Here is a 21,789-nt window from a genome sequence, read left to right as displayed (position 1 = left end):
GGCATGATTTCCTTTCATAAAATCACATTAACCTTGACTAATTAAATTCTGATTTACCAAATGTTCTGTTATCACTTTCTTGAAAATAGATTCCAGCAATCTTTCAGTAACTGATATCAGGCTGATTTCAGCCCCTGATCTCCAGCTTTCCAATTGCACATTGCTAGTTACTGACTCACAGTGACTACTTCCAGCAACATGTTCATTAGATCAAGCTTGATGAATGGAAATTTGGGAATGAATTATGCCCATTATGTCAGTCTTTCTAATCTTTTAGTTTAGAAGGAATATTTCAATAGTCTTGATATAAAGGTGAAGAATTTTTGTGTAAGGTTTAGAATCATCCCTATACATAGAAGTTGAAATAGATTTGTCACTCTCAAAATCTACATCTAGATGTTATTTAACACAATGGCTACAGTGTTAGTAATGACTGAGACTAAAGTCCAAGATGGAGGGTCAGACAATTCAATTTATCAGTAAATACAGGTTTCACCCACTATCCGAAGGTAGAGCATTCTTATGAAACCATTTGTAAGCCGAAATGGCGTAAAGCGAAGAAGCAAGTACCATTAATTTATATGGGAAAATTTTTTGAGCATTCCCGGACCCAAAAAATAACCTACCAATCATACCAAATAGCACATAAAACCTAAAATAACACTAACATATAGTGAAAGCAGAAATGATAAGGTAAATACACAGCCTATATAAAGTAGAAATAATGTATGTACAGTGTAGTTTCACTTAACAGAAACGGGAAGATTTAGCCAAAACCGATTTGTAGAAAAAAATCGGCACGTACCCGCGTGCACACACATCTGCCCGCACAAGGTTTTCATGGTCATGGTAGTCTTTCTTGGGGTAAACACAAATTTAAAACGGGCGTCTTTTTTCGTAAAAGTGAAAATCCTCTTTCGGTTAGCGAAAACAGGTACTAATGTAGGTCTTTCGTAAAAGTGAAGTGGCGTAAAGCGAATGTTCGTAAAACGGGGGACACCTGCAGTGTCCTACTATATTAAAAGATGAATTCCATTTAAATCTGTTGTTTTAGACATGTTTATAGGTACAGAGTTTTCAGCTTACCTAGTTCTGATTAGAGAACTTGGGGTGATACATTTTGATCACCTGCACAGAATATAAAATAGATAATAGTGTCTACCTGCCAGTTGTACTCATCTCCACATCTTCAGCTGGAATGAATGTACGGGTGAGCACAGGCAGCAGTCGACACTCAAGTTCTGAGGGGTTGGAATCTAGATGTATTATTTTTCCCTCAATTGCTTTTCAAACCTCCCAAGAGGAACAATCAAACCAAATTGGTCTTGTTCACGGTGATATAATTGCTTCATTAATAATATTGATCAATACTTTATACTTTATTGTTGCCAAACAATTGATGCTAGAACGTACAATCATCATAGCGATATTTGATTCTGCGCTTCCTGCTCCTTGGATTACGAATCGATAGTAAATATTAAAAATTTAAATTATAAATCATAAATAGGAAAATAGAAAAATGGAAAGTAAGGTAGTGCAAAAAAACCAAGATGCAGGTCCGGATATTTGGAGGGTACGGCCCAGATCCGGGTCAGGATCCGTTCAGCATTCTTATCGCAGTTGGAAAGAAGCTGTTCCCAAATCTGGCCGTACGAGTCTTCAAGCTCCTGAGCCTTCTCCCAGAGGGAAGAGGGACGAAAGGTATGTTGGCTGGGTGGGTCATGTCCTTGATTATCCTGGCAACACTGCTCCGACCGCGTGCGATGTAAAATGAGTCCAAGGACGGAAGATTGGTTTGTGTGATGTGCTGTGCCACGTTCATGATCTTCTGCAGCTTCTTCCAGTCTTGGACAGGACAACTTCCATACCAGGTTGAGATGCACCCTAGAAGAATGCTTTCTATGGTGCATCTATAGAAATTAGTGAGGGTTTTAGGGGACAGGCCAAATTTCTTCAGTTTTCTCAGGAAGTAAAGGCGCTGGTGGGCCTTCTTGGCAGTGGACTCTGCTTGGTTGGACCAAGTCAGGTCATTTGTGATATTGACCCCGAGGAACTTAAAGCTTTTGACCTGTTCCACTTGCGCACCACTGATGTAAATGGGGTCGTGCGGTCCGCTACTCCTTCTGAAGTCAACAACCAATTCCTTCGTCTTGCTGACATTGAGGGATAGGTTATTGTCTTTGCACCATGCCACCAGGTTCTTAATTTCCTCTCTGTACTCAAACTCATCATTACCCGAGATACGGCCTACAATTGTTGTGTCATCAGCAAACTTATATATTGAGTTTGATGGAAACTTGGCTACACAATCATGGGTGTACAGTGAGTACAACAGGGGGCTGAGTACACAGCGGTGCTCAGGTGATTGTAGAGGAGAGCTTGTCCCCTATTTTTACAGCCTGGCTCCTGTCTATGAGGAAGTTGAAGATCCAACTGCAGATCTGAGTGCTAAGGCCCAGGTTCCGGAGCTTAGGAATCAATTTATTTTGAATGATGGTATTAAAGGCAGAGCTGTAGTCAATGAAAAGGAGCCTTACGTATGCGTCTTTATTCTCCAGGTGTTCTAAGGAGGAATGTAGGGCCAGAGAGATGGCATCTGCTGTTGACCCGTTGCTCCAGTAGGCAAATTGCAAAGTGTCGAGGTTGACCGGTAGGCTGTGGTTGATGTGTGCCATAAACAATCGCTCGAAGCACTTCATGGCAATTGATGTCAGAGCCACAGGTCGATAGTCATTCAGGCATGCCACCTTGATCTTCTTCGGCACTGGGATTATCGTTGCCTTCTTAAAACACAAGGGGATCTTAGACTGAAGCGAGGAGCAGTTGAAGATGTCAGCAAGCACTCCAGCTGGCTCGCTTGCACAAGCCCGGAGAACCCATTCCAGGACGCCATCTGGGCCCGTCGCCTACCTTGGATTTATCTTCAGGAAGGTCCTTCTAACATCTTCCTTGGTGATGATGAATATCGATGCCACCAGGTCCGGTTCATCCGGAGGGAGCGGGACGCTCCTGTTCAAATCTTGCGTAGAATATGTTAAGTTTGTCAGGAAGAGAAGCGCTACAGTTATTGATATTCCCAGCCTTTTCTTTGTGCCCAGTAATCTCATTTAGACCCTGCCATAGTCTACTGGCATCCCCTTGGTTAGCCTGGGCTTCCAACTTGGCTCGATATTGCCTCTTGGTGCCCTTAAGGGCTTTCCGGAGTTCACGCCTGGATTCTGTGTAGCGACTGGTATCCCTGGACCTAAAAGCCGCTGCTCTAGCCTTCAAAGGAGACTTGACCTCATAATTCATCTGAGGTTTCCGGTTAGGGTATACCCGGATCGTCTTGCGAGACACACAGTCCTCCGTGCATTTCCAAATAAAGTCTGTGACAGCTGAGGCATACTCATTGAGGTTAGTTGCCGAGTCCTTGAATACTAACCAGTTCACCAATTCAAAGCAGTCATGGAGGACCTCATCCGTTTCCTCCGTCCAATGCGACACTGCTTTTGACACCATGACCTCCCGCTTCAGTTTCTGATGTAAGCCGGAAGGAGGAGTACGGCCTGATGGTCCGATTTTCCGAAGTGAGGTCGTGGGACGGAACGGTAGGCATCCTTGACTGCTGTGTAGCAGTGGTCAAGTATATTTGGGCCTCTAGTGGGGCAGGAGACCTGTTGGTATAACTTTGGCAGCGCCTTTCTGCGTTTGGCCTGGTTAAAGTCCCCGGGTGTAATGAGCAAAGCCTCCGGATAGCTGGTCTCAAGTTCACTGATGTTGGCATACAGTATGTTCAAAGCATACTCCACGTCCGCTTGGGGAGCAATGTAGACCGCTGTCAGTATGACCGAGGTGAATTCCCGTGGCAGGTAGTAGGGACGACACTTCACCGACAGGTGTTCCAGGTCCGGGCTGCAGGAGCTTGTCAGTGCCACTGTGTCCGAGCACCACCCAGTGTTGATCAGTAGGCAGACACCATCTCCCTTCGTCTTGCCCGAAGATGCTGTGCGGTCCATCTGATGGATCGAAAATCCCTCCGGTCGGATGGCACAGTCGGGAGTGGCAGGGGAGAGCCAGGTCTCGGTGAAACAGAATACACAGCAGTTCTGCATCTCCCTGCAGTAGGTGAGTCTCCCTTTAAGATCATCTACCTTGTTCTCAATGGCTTGCACATTAGCTAGTAGGATGGTGGGCATAGGGACTCTGAAGCCCCTCAGCTTCAATCTGACCAGCAGCCCAGCTCTTTTCCCACACTTCCTCGGTAAATAGTGCATCTTTCCAGGTTTCCATCGATGCAGTGTGTCGTTGTCAGCTCTTTGAGGTTGGTGGACGCGTCCCGTGGGGATCGATCGGTGGGTTGCGTCGTCGGGCGCTCCGGGTCGGGCCGAGTGACGGGGGAGGCTCAGCTGCCACTTCCAGCTGCCGGGGGCCTGGGCTGTCCACTGGGTCAGGCCCTGGAGCCGACACTTAATCCTGGAGGGCCGGGCTCCTGGCTGAAACAAGACCGTCAACCGAGTCACGGTTGAGGAGGCCTCCGCTCCAGCCGAGCCTCGGGCTCGATTTCCGAGGTCGGTGACGGAGGCCTCACTTCCGGCAGCTGTGGATGGCTGAATCAGAATCAGAATCAAGTTTAATATCATCAGCATATGCCGTGAAGTTTGCTAACTTAGCAGCAGCAGTAGTTCAATGCAATACATGATAAATATAGTAAAAATAAATGAATTATACTAAGTATATATATGTATATTAAATAGTTCAATTTAAAATAGTTCAAAAATGGAAATAATATTTTAAAAAGTGAGGTAGTGTTCATGGGTTTAATGTCCATTTAGAAATCTGATGGCAGAGGGGAAGAAGCTGTTCCTGAATCATTGAGTGTGTGCCTTCAGGCTTCTGTACCTCCTTCCTGACTGTAACAATGAGAAGAGGGCATGTCCTAGGTAATGGTGAATCTTAATAAAGAATACCCGACATTGATGCAGCCAGTTAGAATGCTGTCCATTGTACATTTGTAGAAATTTGTGAGTATTTTAGGTGACATACCAAATCTCCTTAAACACCTCATGAAATATAGCTACTGTCTTGCCTCCTTTGTAGCTGCATCGGTATGTTGGGTCTAGGTTTGGTCCTCAGAGATATTGACACCCAGGAACTTACCCAGGAGCTTGAAATTGCTCACTCTTTCCAACTTCTGATCCCTCTATGAGGACTGGTGCGTGTTACCTTGTCTTACTCTTTCTGAAGTCCATAGAACCATAGAACCATAGAAACTACAGCACAGAAACAGGCCTTTTGGCCCTTCTTGGCTGTGCCGAACCATTTTCTGCCTAGTCCCACTGACCTGCACACGGAGCATATCCCTCCATACACCTCCCATCCATGTATCTGTCCAATTTATTTTTAAATGTTAAAAAAGAACCCGCGTTTACCACCTCGTCTGGCAGCTCATTCCATACTCCCACCACTCTGTGTGAAGAAGCCCCCCCCAATGTTCCCTTTAAACTTTTCCCCCCCACCCTTAACCCATGTCCTCTGGTTTTTTTTCTCCCCTTGCCTCAGTGGAAAAAGCCTGCTTGCATTCACTCTATCTATACCCGTCATAATTTTATATACCTCTATCAAATCTCCCCTCATTCTTCTACGCTCCAGGGAATAAAGTCCTAACCTATTCAACCTTTCTCTGTAACTGAGTTTCTCAAGTCCCGGCAATGAGCTCTTTTGTCTTATTGACGTGGAGTGCGAGGTTGTTACTATGACACCACTCAACTAGCTGGTATATCTCGCTCCTGTATGCCCTCTTTGTCTCCATCTGAGATTCTGCCAACAATGGTTGTATCATTAGCAAATTTATAGATGGCATTAGAGCTGTGCTTAGCCACACCGTGATGGGTATTTAGAGAGTAGAGCAGTTTCCCTGAAGTATGCCAGTGTTGATTGTCAGTGAGGAGGAGATGTTATTACAGATCCATACAGATTGTGGTCTTCTGCTTAGGAAGTCAAGGATCCAATTGTAGAGGAAGGTACAGAGGTCCAGGTCATAGTTTATCGCAACCATTACAAATCAGAATATTATTTGCCACTCAAGGAGCAAATTAAATTTAATAACTTTTAAAGAAAATGTAATCCTGTGACAAAAATGTGGTTTTAGTTTTAGCCCTAGTTTTAGTTGAAGTGTGTCCTTTAAATCTAGTTTCTACATCATAAGAGTTTTTACAAAATGATGTAGGGATATATCTCAGTATTGATTTAATTTTGTAAGTACTGTTTACAGGAGTGAAGTGATTTGCATTTATGGGATACTCTGTTAATCTTTCTTTTAGTATATAATTAACAATATATTTTTAATGTGCTGGTTATAATCTCAACTAAAGTAATTGGGGTAAATTCCTGTCTTTCAAGTCTGTGTACTAATCTAACTGACCAGAATTTACCCTCTTACCAGTGTTTATCTCATTAAAATCAATGAAATGAAAATCAAAGAGGTTTATAGCAGCAAGTGTAATTCTTCAAATTATCTCCGGACAATGATGATAAATATTTATACAGAAAAACTTTATTCTAGACTTTAATTTGAAATGAACCTGTCAGTTTAAAACCTCTGACTTACTTTGGATCCTTACATAGAAGTATATAATACCTTGTGTTTTAGTGGCAGAAGTTCAAGGAAGAGATATATTATTTGCCAATTATTATTAATAATGACTTTTTGTTATTTTATTCATTGATATAATTGGTCTAAGATTAATTGCTATTAAGGCAGAACTATAAGAAAGAAACATTTTGTGCTTTAAACTTAAAAATCACATTGAAAAAATACTGAAAATCTTAAAAAAAAACTCCAGATGCTGCAATCTGAAATAAAAACAGAAAATCTGACAGCTGTTTATGGTCTCAGTAAACCCTGCAGAAGCATCTTAATGTAATTACCAGACAGAGTTTTCTAATTTGTTATCCTTGGCCACATTTTTACATATTACCTAGTGTAAAGTGTTGCAAGATGAAAACTGTACTGCAGCAAAAATGATTTGGTGACATCTATGTACTTTGATTGTAAATTTACTTTATACTTTGATTTTGAAAGATGTATCTAAAGCAGTTAGTTGCAAATAAAAGCAACACACATCAAAGTTGCTGGTGAACGCGGCAGGCCAGGCAGCATCTCTCGGAAGAGGTACAGTCGACGTTTCAGGCCGAGACCCTTCGTCAGGACTAACTGAAGGAAGAGTGAGTAAGGGATTTGAAAGTTGGAGGGCGAGGGGGAGATCCAAAATGATAGGAGAAGACAGGAGGGGGAGGGATGAAGCCAAGAGCTGGACAGGTGATTGGCAAAGGGGATACGAGAGGATCATGGGACAGGAGGTCCGGGAAGAAAGACAAGAGGCGGGGGGACCCAGAGGATGGGCAAGAGGTATATTCAGAGGGACAGAGGGAGAAAAAGGAGAGTGAGAGAAAGAAGGTGTGCATAAAAATAAGTAACAGATGGGGTACGAGGGGGAGGTGGGGCCTTAGCGGAAGTTAGAGAAGTCGATGTTCATGCCATCAGGTTGGAGGCTACCCAGAGGGAATATAAGGTGTTGTTCCTCCAACCTGAGTGTGGCTTCATCTTTACAGTAGAGGAGGCTGTGGATAGACATGTCAGAATGGGAATGGGATGTGGAATTAAAATGTGTGGCCACTGGGAGATCCTGCTTTCTCTGGCAGACAGAGCGTAGATGTTCAGCAAAGCGGTCTCCCAGTCTGCATCGGGTCTCGCCAATATATAAAAGGCCACATCGGGAGCACCGGACGCAGTATATCACCCCAGCCGACTCACAGGTGAAGTGTTGCCTCACCTGGAAGGACTGTTTGGGGCCCTGAATGGTGGTGAGGGAGGAAGTGTAAGGGCATGTGTAGCACTTGTTCCGCTTACATGGATAAGTGCCAGGAGGGAGATCAGTGGGGAGGGATGGGGGGGACGAATGGACAAGGGAGTTGCGTAGGGAGCTATCCCTGCGGAATGCAGAGAGAGTGGGGGAGGGAAAGATGTGCTTAGTGGTGGGATCCCGTTGGAGGTGGCGGAAGTTACGGAAAATAATATGTTGGACCCGGAGGCTGGTGGGGTGGTAGGTGAGGACCTCTCCACTGACACTCCCAGCCTCCCCCCTCACCCCTCTGATCCCAGCTGTCATCCGTGCCAGGTCCTTACCATTCCCTCCGACCTTCAACTGTCGGAGGCAGAACGCTCTGTTCTCAGTAAGGGTCTCACGTTTGTCCCCCTTCACCCACACCTCAGCGAGTTCCGTGTTCGCCATGATGCGGAACTTTTCTTCCGCCGTCTCCGTCTCCGAGCCTACTTCTTCGGCAAGGACTCTTCCACCCCCACCGATGACCCCTTCTCCCGTCTTCAACCCTCCTCTTCTTCATGGACACCCCGCTCTGGTCTTCTGCCTGCTCTGGATCTCTTTATCGCTAATTGCTGACGGGACATCAACTGTCTCGACTTCACCGCACCTTGTCCCCATTCCAACCTCACTCCTTCGGAACGCTCTGCTCTCCACTCCCTCCGCACTAATCCTAACCTTATTATTAAACCCGCCGATAAGGGGGGTGCTGTTGTAGTCTGGCGTACTGACCTCTACCTTGCCGAGGCACAGCGACAACTCGCGGATACCTCCTCTTATTTACCCCTCGATCGTGACCCCACTAAGGAGCACCAGGCCATTGTCTCCCACACCATCACCGACTTTATCCGCTCAGGGGATCTCCCATCCACTGCTACCAACCTTATAGTTCCCACACCCTGCACTTCCCGTTTCTACCTCCTACCCAAGATCCACAAACCTACCTGTCCTGGCCGACCTATTGTCTCAGCTTGCTCCTGCCCCACCGAACTCGTTTCTGCATACCTCGACACGGTTTTATCCCCCCTTGTTCAATCCCTTCCTACCTATGTTCGTGACACTTCTCACGCTCTTAAACTTTTCGATGATTTTAAGTTCCCTGGCCCCCACCGCTTTATTTTCACCATGGATGTCCAGTCTTTATATACTTCCATCCCCCATCAGGAAGGTCTCAAAGCTCTACGCTTCTTTTTGGATTCCAGACCTAATCAGTTCCCCTCTACCACCACTCTGCTCCGTCTAGCGGAATTAGTCCTTACTCTTAATAATTTCTCCTTTGGCTCCTCCCACTTCCTCCAAACTAAAGGTGTAGCTATGGGCACCCGTATGGGTCCTAGCTATGACTGCCTTTTTGTTGGGTTTGTGGAACAATCTATGTTCCGTGCCTATTCTGGTTTCTGTCCCCCACTTTTCCTTTGCTACATCGACGACGGCATTGGCGCTGCTTCCTGCACGCATGCAGAACTTGTTGACTTTATTAACTTTGCCTCCAACTTTCACCCTGCCCTCAAGTTTACCTGGTTCATTTCCGACACCTCCCTCCCCTTTCTAGATCTTTCTGTCTCTGTCTCTGGAGACAGCTTATCCACTGATGTCTACTATAAGCCTACTGACTCTCACAGCTATCTGGACTATTCCTGTCCTCACTCTGTCTCTTGCAAAAATGCCATCCCCTTCTCGCAATTCCTCCGTCTCCGCCGCATCTGCTCTCAGGATGAGGCTTTTCATTCTAGGACGAGGGAGATGTCTTCCTTTTTTAAAGAAAGGGGCTTCCCTTCCTCCACTATCAACCCTGCTCTTAAATGCATCTCCCCCATTTCACGTACATCTGCTCTCACTCCATCCTCCCCACCCCACTGGGAATAGGGTTCCCCTGGTCCACACCTACCACCCCACCAGCCTCCGGGTCCAACATATTATTCTCTGTAACTTCCGCCACCTCCAACGGGATCCCACCACTAAGCACATCTTTCCCTCCCCGCCTCTCTCTGCATTCCGCAGAGATCGCTCCCTACGCAACTCCCTTGTCCATTCGTCCCCTCCATCCCTCCCCACTGATCTCCCTCCTGGCACTTATCCGTGTAAGCGGAACAAGTGCTACACATGCCCTTACACTTCCTCCCTTACCACCATTCAGGGCCCCAAACAGTCCTTCCAGGTGAGGCAACACTTCACCTGTGAGTCGGCTGGGGTGATATACTGCGTCCGGTGCTCCCGATGTGGTCTTTCATATATTGGCGAGACCCGACGCAGACTGGGAGACCGCTTTGCTGAACATCTATGCTCTGTCCGCCAGAGAAAGCAGGATCTCCCAGTGGCCACACATTTTAATTTCACATCCCATTCCCATTCTGACACGTCTATCCACGGCCTCCTCTACTGTAAAGATGAAGCCACACTCAGGTTGGAGGAACAACACCTTATATTCCATCTGGGTAGCCTCCAACCTGATGGCATGAACATCAACTTCTCTAACTTCCGCTAAGGCCCCAACTCCCCCTCGTATCCCATCTGTTACTTATTTTTATGCACACATTCTTTCTCTCACTCTCCTTTTTCTCCCTCGGTCCCTCTAAATATACCTCTTGCCCATCCTCTGGGTCCCCCCACCCCTGCCTTTCTTCCCGGACCTCCTGTCCCATGATCCTCTCATATCCCCTTTTGCCTATCACCTGTCCAGCTCTTGGCTCTATCCCTCCCCCTCCTGTCTTCTCCTATCATTTTGGATCTCCCCCTCCCCTCCAACTTTCAAATCCCTTACTCACTCTTCCTTCAGTTAGTCCTGACAAAGGATCTCGGCCTGAAACGTCGACTGCACCTCTTCCTAGAGATGCTGCCTGGCCTGCTGCGTTCACCAGCAACTTTGATGTGTGTTGCTTGAATTTCCAGCATCTGCAGAATTCCTGTTGTTTGAGTTACAAATAAAATCTTATTTTGCAAGCTTATGAAAACTAATGTTTGATATCAAAGTAGCGAGGATGTATGTACCTGGTATTACCGTGCATGGGGTTGACTGAGTGACTAAAAATTCCCAATTTATGCTAGCTGTTAGTAAATTTGTTGAAGTATTGAAACCTGCAAGCATACCTTAGGAGCTAAGCAGCAATGGAGTTGTGAAGATGTTTGGAAATTAGCACATGGGATTTAATAAAGTAGTGAGTTTTGGAGTTTTATTGTTCAAAGATCTAGAAGCAAAGATAAGGAGAGATTGCTAGGATTTGTGTTCCTCAAAAAAGTGACCCACAAATCTGCCAGCTGGGATGGAATTCTAAAATGTAAGAGAAATGGATGAGAATTCAATATCAGAGGACGTTGTAGATTGGGGTGTGTGTGTGTGTGTGTGTGTATATATATATATTTATTTATTTATATTTATATACACACACACACAGGGGCCTCCAGTTAATTGGGCCATTGGTTAATCAAGGCAGCCATTTATTTGGGACAACTCTTAAAGAACAAAAACTAAATTGAGAAAAGAGCTGGCATTCTCTTTGTTAATTAGGGAGAGCATAACTGCTTAATCAGGGTAGGTGACAATTGTCAGACAGTTTCTAACTACAGTCAGTGGCTTGCACTGTGTGGCTGTTAGTCACTACACTGTGTTTAGAGTGATCAATTTTTAAAATAGTGTCAGTTGCACGAGTTTGTGTTCAAAAATCAATGTTTTTTGTCACTGATAGTGAGAAATAAGAAGGAAGACAATTCTGAACTGTTTTGCTCACTGTGCTTTCAAGTATTCAGGCTTGGAGATGCCAGAAACAGCCGGGAGTGAAAATGAAATGATTCCACTACTTAACAAATTAGGAATTAAAATGAGTTTGAAGGTATCGACAATCATCCTGAATATTACAATGAAAATGAAGGTGTGGAGGATGCAATCATCAAAAGTATTGTGTGAAAACAGTCTGTTATCTGCACGAGGTGTCTACACTGATTTTGTTCATTTGCATTCAATCAAAAGAGCATGGCAAATGAATTCCTGTATCGATTAGGAATGAATAACAGTTTGATAGTACTGTAGAGGTATTGGTAGTGTTCTAATTGATTCTGTATTCCATTTAAATACATTAATTGCTACTCTGTTAAAAGCTAATTTGTCTTTCTTTAGTACTGTTTAACTATCTTCATGAAACTTTGGCTAATTGGGGTAGCCACTTAATTAGGCCAAAATGTATTCTAATTAACAGGAATCCACTGTATTTCTTTTGTAATTTATAGTATTTTTTTGCACCGTACTGCTGCCACAAAGCAACAAATTTCATGATGTACTGCATGTCGGTGATATTAAACCTTATCTGAGTTCCTGGGGTTTGGAAACATTATAGAACTGTGAATTTATGTGTGCAGTGGAGGTGGAACTGAGGTAGAGCAGAAAGTTTGGGGGACCAGGGGAGGGATTGTGAGATGCAAGGTATGTGAGAAAGATGTATATGCCTCACATTGCTGGGAGCGATATATTGAAGATTGAGAGCAATGATGAGATGCCGTAGATTAATAAGCAATGACGAGGGTTCTGGAGATGCTGAGGAAAGGGAGGGTTAATTCAATTCTGGAAGTAATGATGTTTTTTGAGTAGTTTTAAGGATCTGCTTCCTACAGGCAATGAGTCTCCTCCTTGTGGTCTAGCACCAGCCAGTGAGTAATGAGATGCTTTGCACGCATTTCTCAGTTCTGCTAGATTCTCCTCCCGAGAACTTTGGTTGATTGTTCAGTGGCCAGCTTGTAAACTGAATCACTCCTGTGAGTACTTCAGTGGTTTCTCACGCAATTTCGTAATGCCACTGCTTGTAGTCAGTCAATGAATATCCAATTTTATGATTGTAATATAAATGGTTATTATTAAAATACTGAATGCCTGACTGAGAAGCTCAGCATTTAACTGTCCATGGAGAACTGTTGCAATATATTTTTAAATTCATTTTTCAGGATCTTGGTGTCAGTAGTAAGGCTAGCATTTATTAGCCATCCCTAATTCCATTTGAGAAAGTAGCAGAGATGCATAGGGCCCACATGTCTAAAGATAAACTAGCTCATTTTCACTCCCATATAGAAACATAGAAAATAGGTGCAGGAGTAGGCCATTCAGCCCTTCGAGCCTGCACCGCCATTTATTATGATCATGGCTGATCATCCAACTCAGAACACCGCCCCAGCCTTCCCTCCATACCCCCTGACCCCCGTAGCCACAAGGGCCATATCTAACTCCCTCTTAAATATAGCCAATGAACTGGCCTCAACTGTTTCCTGTGGCAGAGAATTCCACAGATTCACCACTCTCTGTGTGAAGAAGTTTTTCCTAATCTCGGTCCTAAAAGGCTTCCCCTCTATCCTCAAACTGTGACCCCTCATTCTGGACTTCCCCAACATCGGGAACAATCTTCCTGCATCTAGCCTGTCCAATCCCTTTAGGATCTTATACGTTTCAATCAGATCCCCCCTCAATCTTCTAAATTCCAACGAGTACAAGCCCAGTTCATCGAGTCTTTCTTCATATGAAAGTCCTGCCATCCCAGGAATCAATCTGGTGAACCTTCTCTGTACTCCCTCTATGGCAAGGATGTCTTTCCTCAGATTAGGGGACCAAAACTGCACACAATACTCCAGGTGTGGTCTCACCAAGGCCTTGTACAACTGCAGTAATACCTCCCTGCTCCTGTACTCAAATCCTCTCGCTATAAATGCCAGCATACCATTCGCCTTTTTTACCGTCTGCTGTACCTGCATGCCCACTTTCAATGACTTGGTGTATAATGACACCCAGGTCTCGTTGCACCTCCCCTTTTCCTAATCGGCCACCATTCAGATAATAATCTGTTTTCCTATTTTTGCCACCAAAGTGGATAACTTCACATTTATCCACATTAAATTGCATCTGCCATGAATTTGCCCACTCACCCAACCTATCCAAGTCACCCTGCATCCTCTTAGCATCCTCCTCACAGCTAACACTGCCACCCAGCTTCGTGTCATCCGCAAACTTGGAGATGCTGCATTTAATTCCCTCATCCAAGTCATTAATATATATTGTAAACAACTGAGGTCCCAGCACTGAGCCTTGCAGTACCCCACTAGTCACCGCCTGCCATTCTGAAAAGGTCCCGTTTATTCCCACTCTTTGCTTCCTGTCTGCTAACCAACTCTCCACCCACACCAATACCTTACCCCCAATACCGTGTGCTTTAAGTTTGCACACTAATCTCCTGTGTGGGACCTTGTCAAAAGCCTTCTGAAAATCCAAATATACCACATCCACTGGTTCTCCCCTATCCACTCTACTAGTTACATCCTCAAAAAATTCTTTGAGATTCGTCAGACATGATTTTCCTTTCACAAATCCATGCTGACTTTGTCCGATCATTTCACCGCTTTCCAAATGTGCTGTTATCACATCCTTGATAACTGACTCCAGCAGTTTCCCCACCACCGACGTTAGGCTAACCGGTCTATATTTCCCCGGTTTCTCTCTCCCTCCTTTTTTAAAAAGTGGAGTTACATTAGCCACCCTCCAATCCTCAGGAACTAGTCCAGAATCTAATGAGTTTTGAAAAATTATCACTAATGCATCCACTATTTCTTGGGCTACTTCCTTAAGCACCCTGGGATGCAGACCATCTGGCCCTGGGGATTTATCTGCCTTCAATCCCTTCAATTTACCTAACACCACTTCCCTACTAACATGTATTTCGCTCAGTTCCTCCATCTCACTGGACCCTCTGTCCCCTACTATTTCTGGAAGATTATTTATGTCCTCCTTAGTGAAGACAGAACCAAAGTAATTATTCAATTGGTCTGCCATGTCCTTGCTCCCCATAATCAATTCACCTGTTTCTGTCTGCAGGGGACCTACATTTGTCTTTACCAGTCTTTTCCTTTTTACATATCTATAAAAGCTTTTACAGTCCATTTTTATGTTGCCTGCCAGTTTTCTCTCATAATCTTTTTTCCCCTTCCTAATTAAGCCCTTTGTCCTCCTCTGCCGAACTCTGAATTTCTCCCAGTCCTCAGGTGAGCCACTTTCTCTGGCTAATTTGTATGCTTCTTCTTTGGAATTGATACTATCCCTAATTTCTCTTGTCAGCCACGGGTGCACTACCTTCCTTGATTTATTCTTTTGCCAAACTGGGATGAACATTTGTTGCAGTTCATCCATGCAACCTTTAAATGCTTGCCATTGCATATCCACCGTCAATCCTTTAAGTGTCATTTGCCAGTCTATCTTAGCTAATTCATGTCTCATACCTTCAAAGTTACCCCTCTTTAAGTTCGGAACCTTTGTTTCTGAATTAACTATGTCACTCTCCATCTTAATGAAGAATTCCACCATATTATGGTCACTCTTACCCAAGGGGCCTCTCACGACAAGATTGCTAATTAACCCTTCCTCATTGCTCAAAACCCAGTCCAGAATAGCCTGCTCGCTAGTCGATTCCTCGACATGTTGGTTCAAAAAACCATCCCGCATACATTCCAAGAAATCCTCTTCCTCAGCACCTTTACCAATTTGGTTCACCCAATCTACATGTAGATTGACGTCACCCATTATAACTGCTGTTCCTTTATTGCACACATTTCTCATGTCCTGTTTAACACCATCTCCGACCTCACTACTACTGTTAGGTGGCCTGTACACAACTCCCACCAGCGTCTTCTGCCCCTTAGTGTTACGCAGCTCTACCCATATCGATTCCACATCTTCCCGGCTTATGTCCTTCCTTTCTATTGTGTTAATCTCTTCTTTAACCAGCAACGCCACCCCACCTCCCCTTCCTTCATGTCTATCCCTCCTGAATATTGAATATCCCTGAACGTTGAGCTCCCATCCCTGGTCACCCTGGAGCCATGTCTCTGTGATCCCAACTATATCATAATCATTAATAACAATCTGCACTTTCAATTCATCCACCTTATTACGAATGCTCCTTGCATTGACACACAAAGCCTTCAGGCGCTCTTTTATAACTCTCTTAGCCCTTATACAATTATGCTGAAAAGTGGCCCTTTTTAATGCTTGCCATGGATTTGTCGGCCTGCCACTTTTACTTTTCTCCATAGTACTTTTTGTTTCTACCCTCACTTTACACCCCTCTGCCTCTCTGCACTGGTTCCCATCCCCCTGTAGTGAACTAACCTCCTCACGCCTTGCCTCTTTAATTTGATTCCCACCCCCCAACCATTCTAGTTTAAAGTCACCTCAGTAGCCCCCGCTAATCTCCCTGCCAGGATATTGGTCCCCCTAGGATTCAAGTGCAACCCGTCCTTTTTGTACAGGTCACGCCTGCGCCAAAAGAGGTCCCAATGATCCAAAAACTTGAATCCCTGCCCCCTGCTCCAATCCCTCAGCCACGCATTTATCCTCCACCTCATCGCATTCCTACTCTCACTGTCGCGTGGCACAGGCAGTAATCCCGAGATTACTACCTTTGCGGTCCTTTTTCTCAACTCCCTTCCTAGCTCCCTATATTCTCCTTTCAGGACCTCATCCTTTTTCCTACCTATGTCATTGGTACCTATATGTACCACGACCTCTGGCTCCTCACCCTCCCACTTCAGGATATCTTGGACATGATCAGAAATATCCCGGACCCTGGCACCAGGGAGGCAAACTACCATCCGGGTCTCTGGACTGCGTCCACAGAATCGCCTATCTGACCCCCTTACTATCGAGTCCCCTATCACAACTGCCCTCCTCTTCCTTGCCCTACCCTTCTGAGCTACAGGGCCGGACTTGTGCCAGAGGCATGGCCACTGTCGCTTCTCCCGGGTAAGCCGTCCCCCCCAACAGTACTCAAACAGGAGTACCTGTTGTTAAGGGGCACAGCCACCGGGGTACTCCCTATTACCTGACCTTTCCCCTTCCCCCTCCTAACCGTGACCCACTTGTCTGCCTCCCGCAGCCCCGGCGTGACCACCTGCCTGCAACTCCTCTCTATCACCTCCTCACTCTCCCTGACCAGACGAAGGTCATCGAGCTGCAGCTCCAGTTCCGTAATGCGGTCCCTTAGGAGCTGCATCTCGATGCACTTGGCGCAGATGTAGACGTCCGGGAGGCTTGGAGACTCCAGGGCCTCCCACATCCGACACCGAGAACAGCAAACTGCCCTCACACTCATACTGCCCCTCTCCTCAAATAACAACAGAAAATGAATGCCAAACCTCCCTCACCTCGCCCGTTTCCGTCTAAGCCCGTTGAGCCGAAGCCCTTAAGTCTTCACTTTGCTCCCGGCTCACTCCGCCGCCCGCAAACTCCGCTGCCCGCTCTATGAGGCTCTGTTCCTTTTAAATCTGCCGCGCTGCACTGCCCGACGTCACACGCCTGCGCAGTCCCGCCTCTCAGAACGCCGTTGGAGAAAAAAAATAACGAAAATTTCAAAAATGTCTTTCTCGGCACTCCCACTCAGACTCTCAGACTCCTTCTTCGAATCAAACCCGAAGCAAGATGTCTGCCCTTTTAAATCTGCCACACTGCACTGTCCGACGTCACACGCCTGCGCAGTCCCGCCTCTCAGAACGCCGTTGGAGAAAAAAAAATAACGAAAATTTCAAAAATGTCTTTCTCGGCACTCCCACTCAGACTCTCAGACTCCTTCTTCGAATCAAATCCTATTTGTGACAGATGTCACTCTGAAGTGGCTTCTTTGACTCGTATGTTCTGGTCCTGCCCTCTCTTGGAAAAATTTTGGAAAGGTATCTTTGATATCATTTCAACAGTTTTGCGTTTTGATTTACAACCCTATCCTATTACGGCAGTTTTTGGTTTGCCAACGATGGAATATAGCTCTCTATCCTCTTCAGCCTGTCGTATGATCGCATTTGTTACATTAATGGCCAGAAGGTCCATTTTACTGAATTGGAAAGAGACCAATCATTCTGCTACATTTCAATGGTTTTCTCAAACTATATCATGTTTACATTTAGAAAAAGTCAGAAGTGTCATTTTTGATCTTTGGGTTAAATTTGAAGAGACTTGGAAGCCATTTATTCAACGTTTTCATATGATGTGTGTGACCTTTTCCGAATCCTTTTTATTAACTTAAAATATATGAATGGAGGAGCGGAGTTGACAACATTAATGAATGTATTCAATCTAATATATTGGTTCAGCCCTGTTTTGTCCTGTTTGGTTTTTTGGGGGAGGGGGTTTCTTTGTGATATCCTTTTTATTTCTTTTTTTCTTCATGATTAATTATATTAAGAGCTTGGAAGTCTATTACACTTCTACTATTTGTAGTTTCTCTTGTATATGTTTATTACCAATAATGTAATTCCAATCTCTTTATATCACTATTGTTATTATGTTTATGAACTTGAAAACTAATAAAAATATTAAAAAAAAAGGGAAATTAACAGAGAGCCTGCTGGGCTATTTCAGAGAGCATTTTGAGTCAACTGTGTGGGATGAAGGTGGTGGTGAGCTGTAGTTTTGAATTGCTGCTGAAAATGCTCCCACAATCAGCCTGCCGTCCTTCTGCTGAAGGTGCACCCCCACTTACTGTGAGGAGGAGGTTTCAGCATTTAAACCCAACAATAATCAAGCAATGACATATTATCTCCCAAGTTAAGCTGGTGTAAGACTTTGAAGTTTGAGATGACAAGGTCCTGAGGTTGAGGGTTGATGTTTTGTCATGTTGTTGTGGTGCACTGGTGATGGAAGGAATCAATGTTCTGATTGGTGGAGAGGATGCTCATTAATGGGCTATCTTGTCCTGGATGGTATTGAACATAGGAAGGAAGGAGTTGGTTTAGCAGAAGTAATACAGCAGATTAACAAGTATCAGTTTCCCAGACAAATTAATGAAACTGATGATTTCTAGAGAAAAGCTACTAATTTTCAAATTCTGTACGTGGCAAATGATAAAAGTGACACAATAGACCCAACAGCAGTAACTGATATAACATCGTCAACCCTTTTTACTTTTAGTAAAGCAAGCCCTTGACTGTAACTTTAAAAATAAAAGACTTAATTGCTGGCTTATTGACAACAGACTCTTTTCTATGTGTTTTACAAGGAAATCCTTTGAATTTGAAGATGCTGTCAGTCTTCAATCATCGCATTCCCCTTCTCCTACTGAAAATGGTACATCCACTTCGCCTCTGGAGGTACACAGCAGATTTAGTTCAAAAAGCACTTTAGCAGAAGAGAATGCGTATGAAGACATCATAGGTAAGAGCTCCAAAAATCATTGTGAGGACATAAATTTGCATCTTAAAGCACTGGTCATGCACAAAAAGTCCTGTATTATATTCTAGTCACAATATTTATGGAATGCACTTGTATATATGTTTACAGCTTTTATATTGTCATCATTGTGGTTGCAATGAGAGAATCACCATTGAAAGAGGCTCCTAACAAGGCATTTAAGTATTCAGTTTGTGTTGTGCATATGAATATCAAAATAATATTTAGATACAAAAGCATATTTACTTTAGTCAATGATATGATGTGGCTTTTAACCTCCAATTGGATATTTACATAAAAATTTGAGTGAATCTTCATCTTGGACATCTCTGAGAACCTGACTAAAGCTTGTGGGATGTAGATGTGCAAAACATTTTCTCATGGAAGTTATGGGTTTTAAAAAAACAGTTACTGTGTTGAATGACCCTACAATACTGTAAATATGAGTCTTAAAACTGTTTAAAATAAAACCTATGAGTTTTTGAGGTATTTTGTTTACAATTAAAAATCACACATGTTTAGCATCTTTATTGGTGGAGTTGTTCACAGTGTGGCGAGTAGTTGTGACATTGATGTGATGGTGAAATGGGCGATGAAGTGGCAGATGGAGTTTAATCCTGATAATTGTGAAGTGATGCATTTTGGGAGTACTAATGAGAACAGGACAAACCAGGAATGGTCAGCCCTGAGGGTACTGACATACTGAAGAACCTTGCTCTGCAAAACTAATGATCTTTGAAGATGACAGTGCAGGTAGATAAGTTGGAGAAGATATATGGCATACTGGCCTTCATTAGTCAGGGCACTGACTGCAAGAGCTGAGAAGTTATATTCCAAATCTATTAAATCTCTGCCGTACCTCAACTGAAGTAATGTGTGCAGTTCTGGTCCCTGCACTATAGGAAATATATAATGGCAGTGGAGAGGAGATTCACCAGGATGTTGCCTGGAATAGGGTGTGGATGGGGTAAACTGAAAAAACCCTTTTCCCCTGATCAATGGTAAATAAAACTAGAAGATGAGGGAAATTGAACAGGACCTTTCTCACCCAGACAATGGCAAATACCTGGAATGCACAGCTGGACCGAGTGGTGGAGGCAAAGTTGCTGACAACATTTGAGAGGCATTTACGCAAGCACATGAATCACCTCAGCATTGTAGGCTATAGGCCAGTTGGCCCATTTCCACGTGGCTTGACTCTATGACTGTTGATTCAAAATTCCTTCAAGATGAAAACTGCATGTTTGTGCTATTGGTGTGATGCTTGCATTCTGTACCTGACTGGATGGATTCCTCTGATGACCCTGATTTCAAGCTACATCACAAAGATGTGCTGATTGTTTTGTTAACCAGCTACTCTAAATTACCCTTACTATAGACAGAATGGTTTATGGGGAACTGGAATATACATGATGTACTGAATATAATGGGATGAATTAATATTCTATTTTCATTCCATCCTCTCTCTTTTTCCATGTTGCTAATTCCCTGTACTTCTCCCATTTTCTAGTGCTACTTTATTTTTATACAATTTTCTCATTTGCGCTATGAAAACAGGAGAAATCTTTTTCTCAAGGTCCTCTCACTTTTCTTGATGACATTTGCAGTCAAGTAGAAGGACAGAATGGTGACAAAGAGGATTCCTTTGTCCTTTCATCCCTCCTGACACTTATCCCTGAAAGTGGTCAAAGTGCCACACCTGTGTATTCACCTCCTCCCTCACCTCTATTTAGGGCCCCAAATAGTCCTTCTGGTGAGGTAACACTCCACTTGTGAATCTGCTGGGGGTCGTCTTCTGTGTCCAGAGCTCTCGATGCAGCCTCCTCTACGTCGGTGAGACCCATCGTAAATTGGGGGACTGCTTCATCGAGCACCTCCACTCCATCCGCCAAACTTCCCGGTGGCCAATCATTTTAATTCCAGTTCCCATTCTCGTTCCAACAGGTCAGTCCATGGCTTCCTCTTGTGCCAAAGCGAGGCCACCCTCAGGGTGGAGGAGTAACACTCTATATTCTGTCTGGTTAGCCTCCAACCTGATGACCTGAATATCGATTTCACCGTCCCTCCGCCTCCTGTTTTCTTCTATTCCTCTCTCTGGCCTTTTGCCTCTTCTTATCTGCCTATCACTTCTTCCTGGGTCTCCTCCTCCTTCCCTTTCCTCTATGGTCCACTTACCTCTCCTATCAAATTGCTTCTCCAGACCTTGACCTCCTCCACCCACCTAGCTTCACCTGTCACCTTCCAGCTAGCCTCCTTTCCCTCCCCCCAGCTCTATTTCCTGGCATCTTCTCCCTTCCTTTTCAGTACTGAAGAAGGGTCTGAGCTCGAAGGGCGAGTATTTATTCATCTCCATGGATGGGCATAGAAAACCCATTTCTATAATTTGAAGTATAATTTATTCAAAATAGTTTAAATCTCCTAGTTCAATTCTTGTTTAGATGGTTATCAATTTCAACTCTGTACATACAACTGAGTACTAGTTTGACTTTGCCATGTCTGGCCACCACACCACTAGGGGAATTATTGATTGATATTTTCCATCTCTTATCCAACTTTCCTCATCCCAATCCTGCAGAGTCAAAAGGATGCCTTAGAGCTCAAACATTCTTCTTTGCACTAACAAAGCACCACACTATTGTACCTTTGTATACTTACATTACAATAGCAGAATGAACAAATGGTTTTCTTTATAGGTCTTACATTTAAGAACTTCACACAGCAAATGAATAATTTATCTATGTTTGTTTT

General features: G+C 44.2%; 1 protein-coding gene across 7 annotated transcripts in view; it reads left to right on the top strand.

The window, feature by feature from the left end:
• The window catches only part of dennd2b (DENN domain containing 2B), a 527,103-nt gene that overhangs the window by 331,835 nt on the left and 173,479 nt on the right, over positions 1–21,789 (top strand). For all 7 annotated transcript variants that reach the window (XM_072272571.1, XM_072272574.1, XM_072272573.1 and 4 more), the window contains one exon: positions 18,872–19,026. In XM_072272571.1, the coding sequence (XP_072128672.1) occupies positions 18,872–19,026 (155 nt within the window). The remainder of the gene's footprint in view (positions 1–18,871; positions 19,027–21,789) is intronic.

Source organism: Mobula birostris, chromosome 11 (assembly GCF_030028105.1).
Source record: "Mobula birostris isolate sMobBir1 chromosome 11, sMobBir1.hap1, whole genome shotgun sequence".
Classification (NCBI taxonomy): domain Eukaryota; kingdom Metazoa; phylum Chordata; class Chondrichthyes; order Myliobatiformes; family Myliobatidae; genus Mobula; species Mobula birostris.
This window is presented reverse-complemented; position numbering and strand designations above follow the sequence as displayed.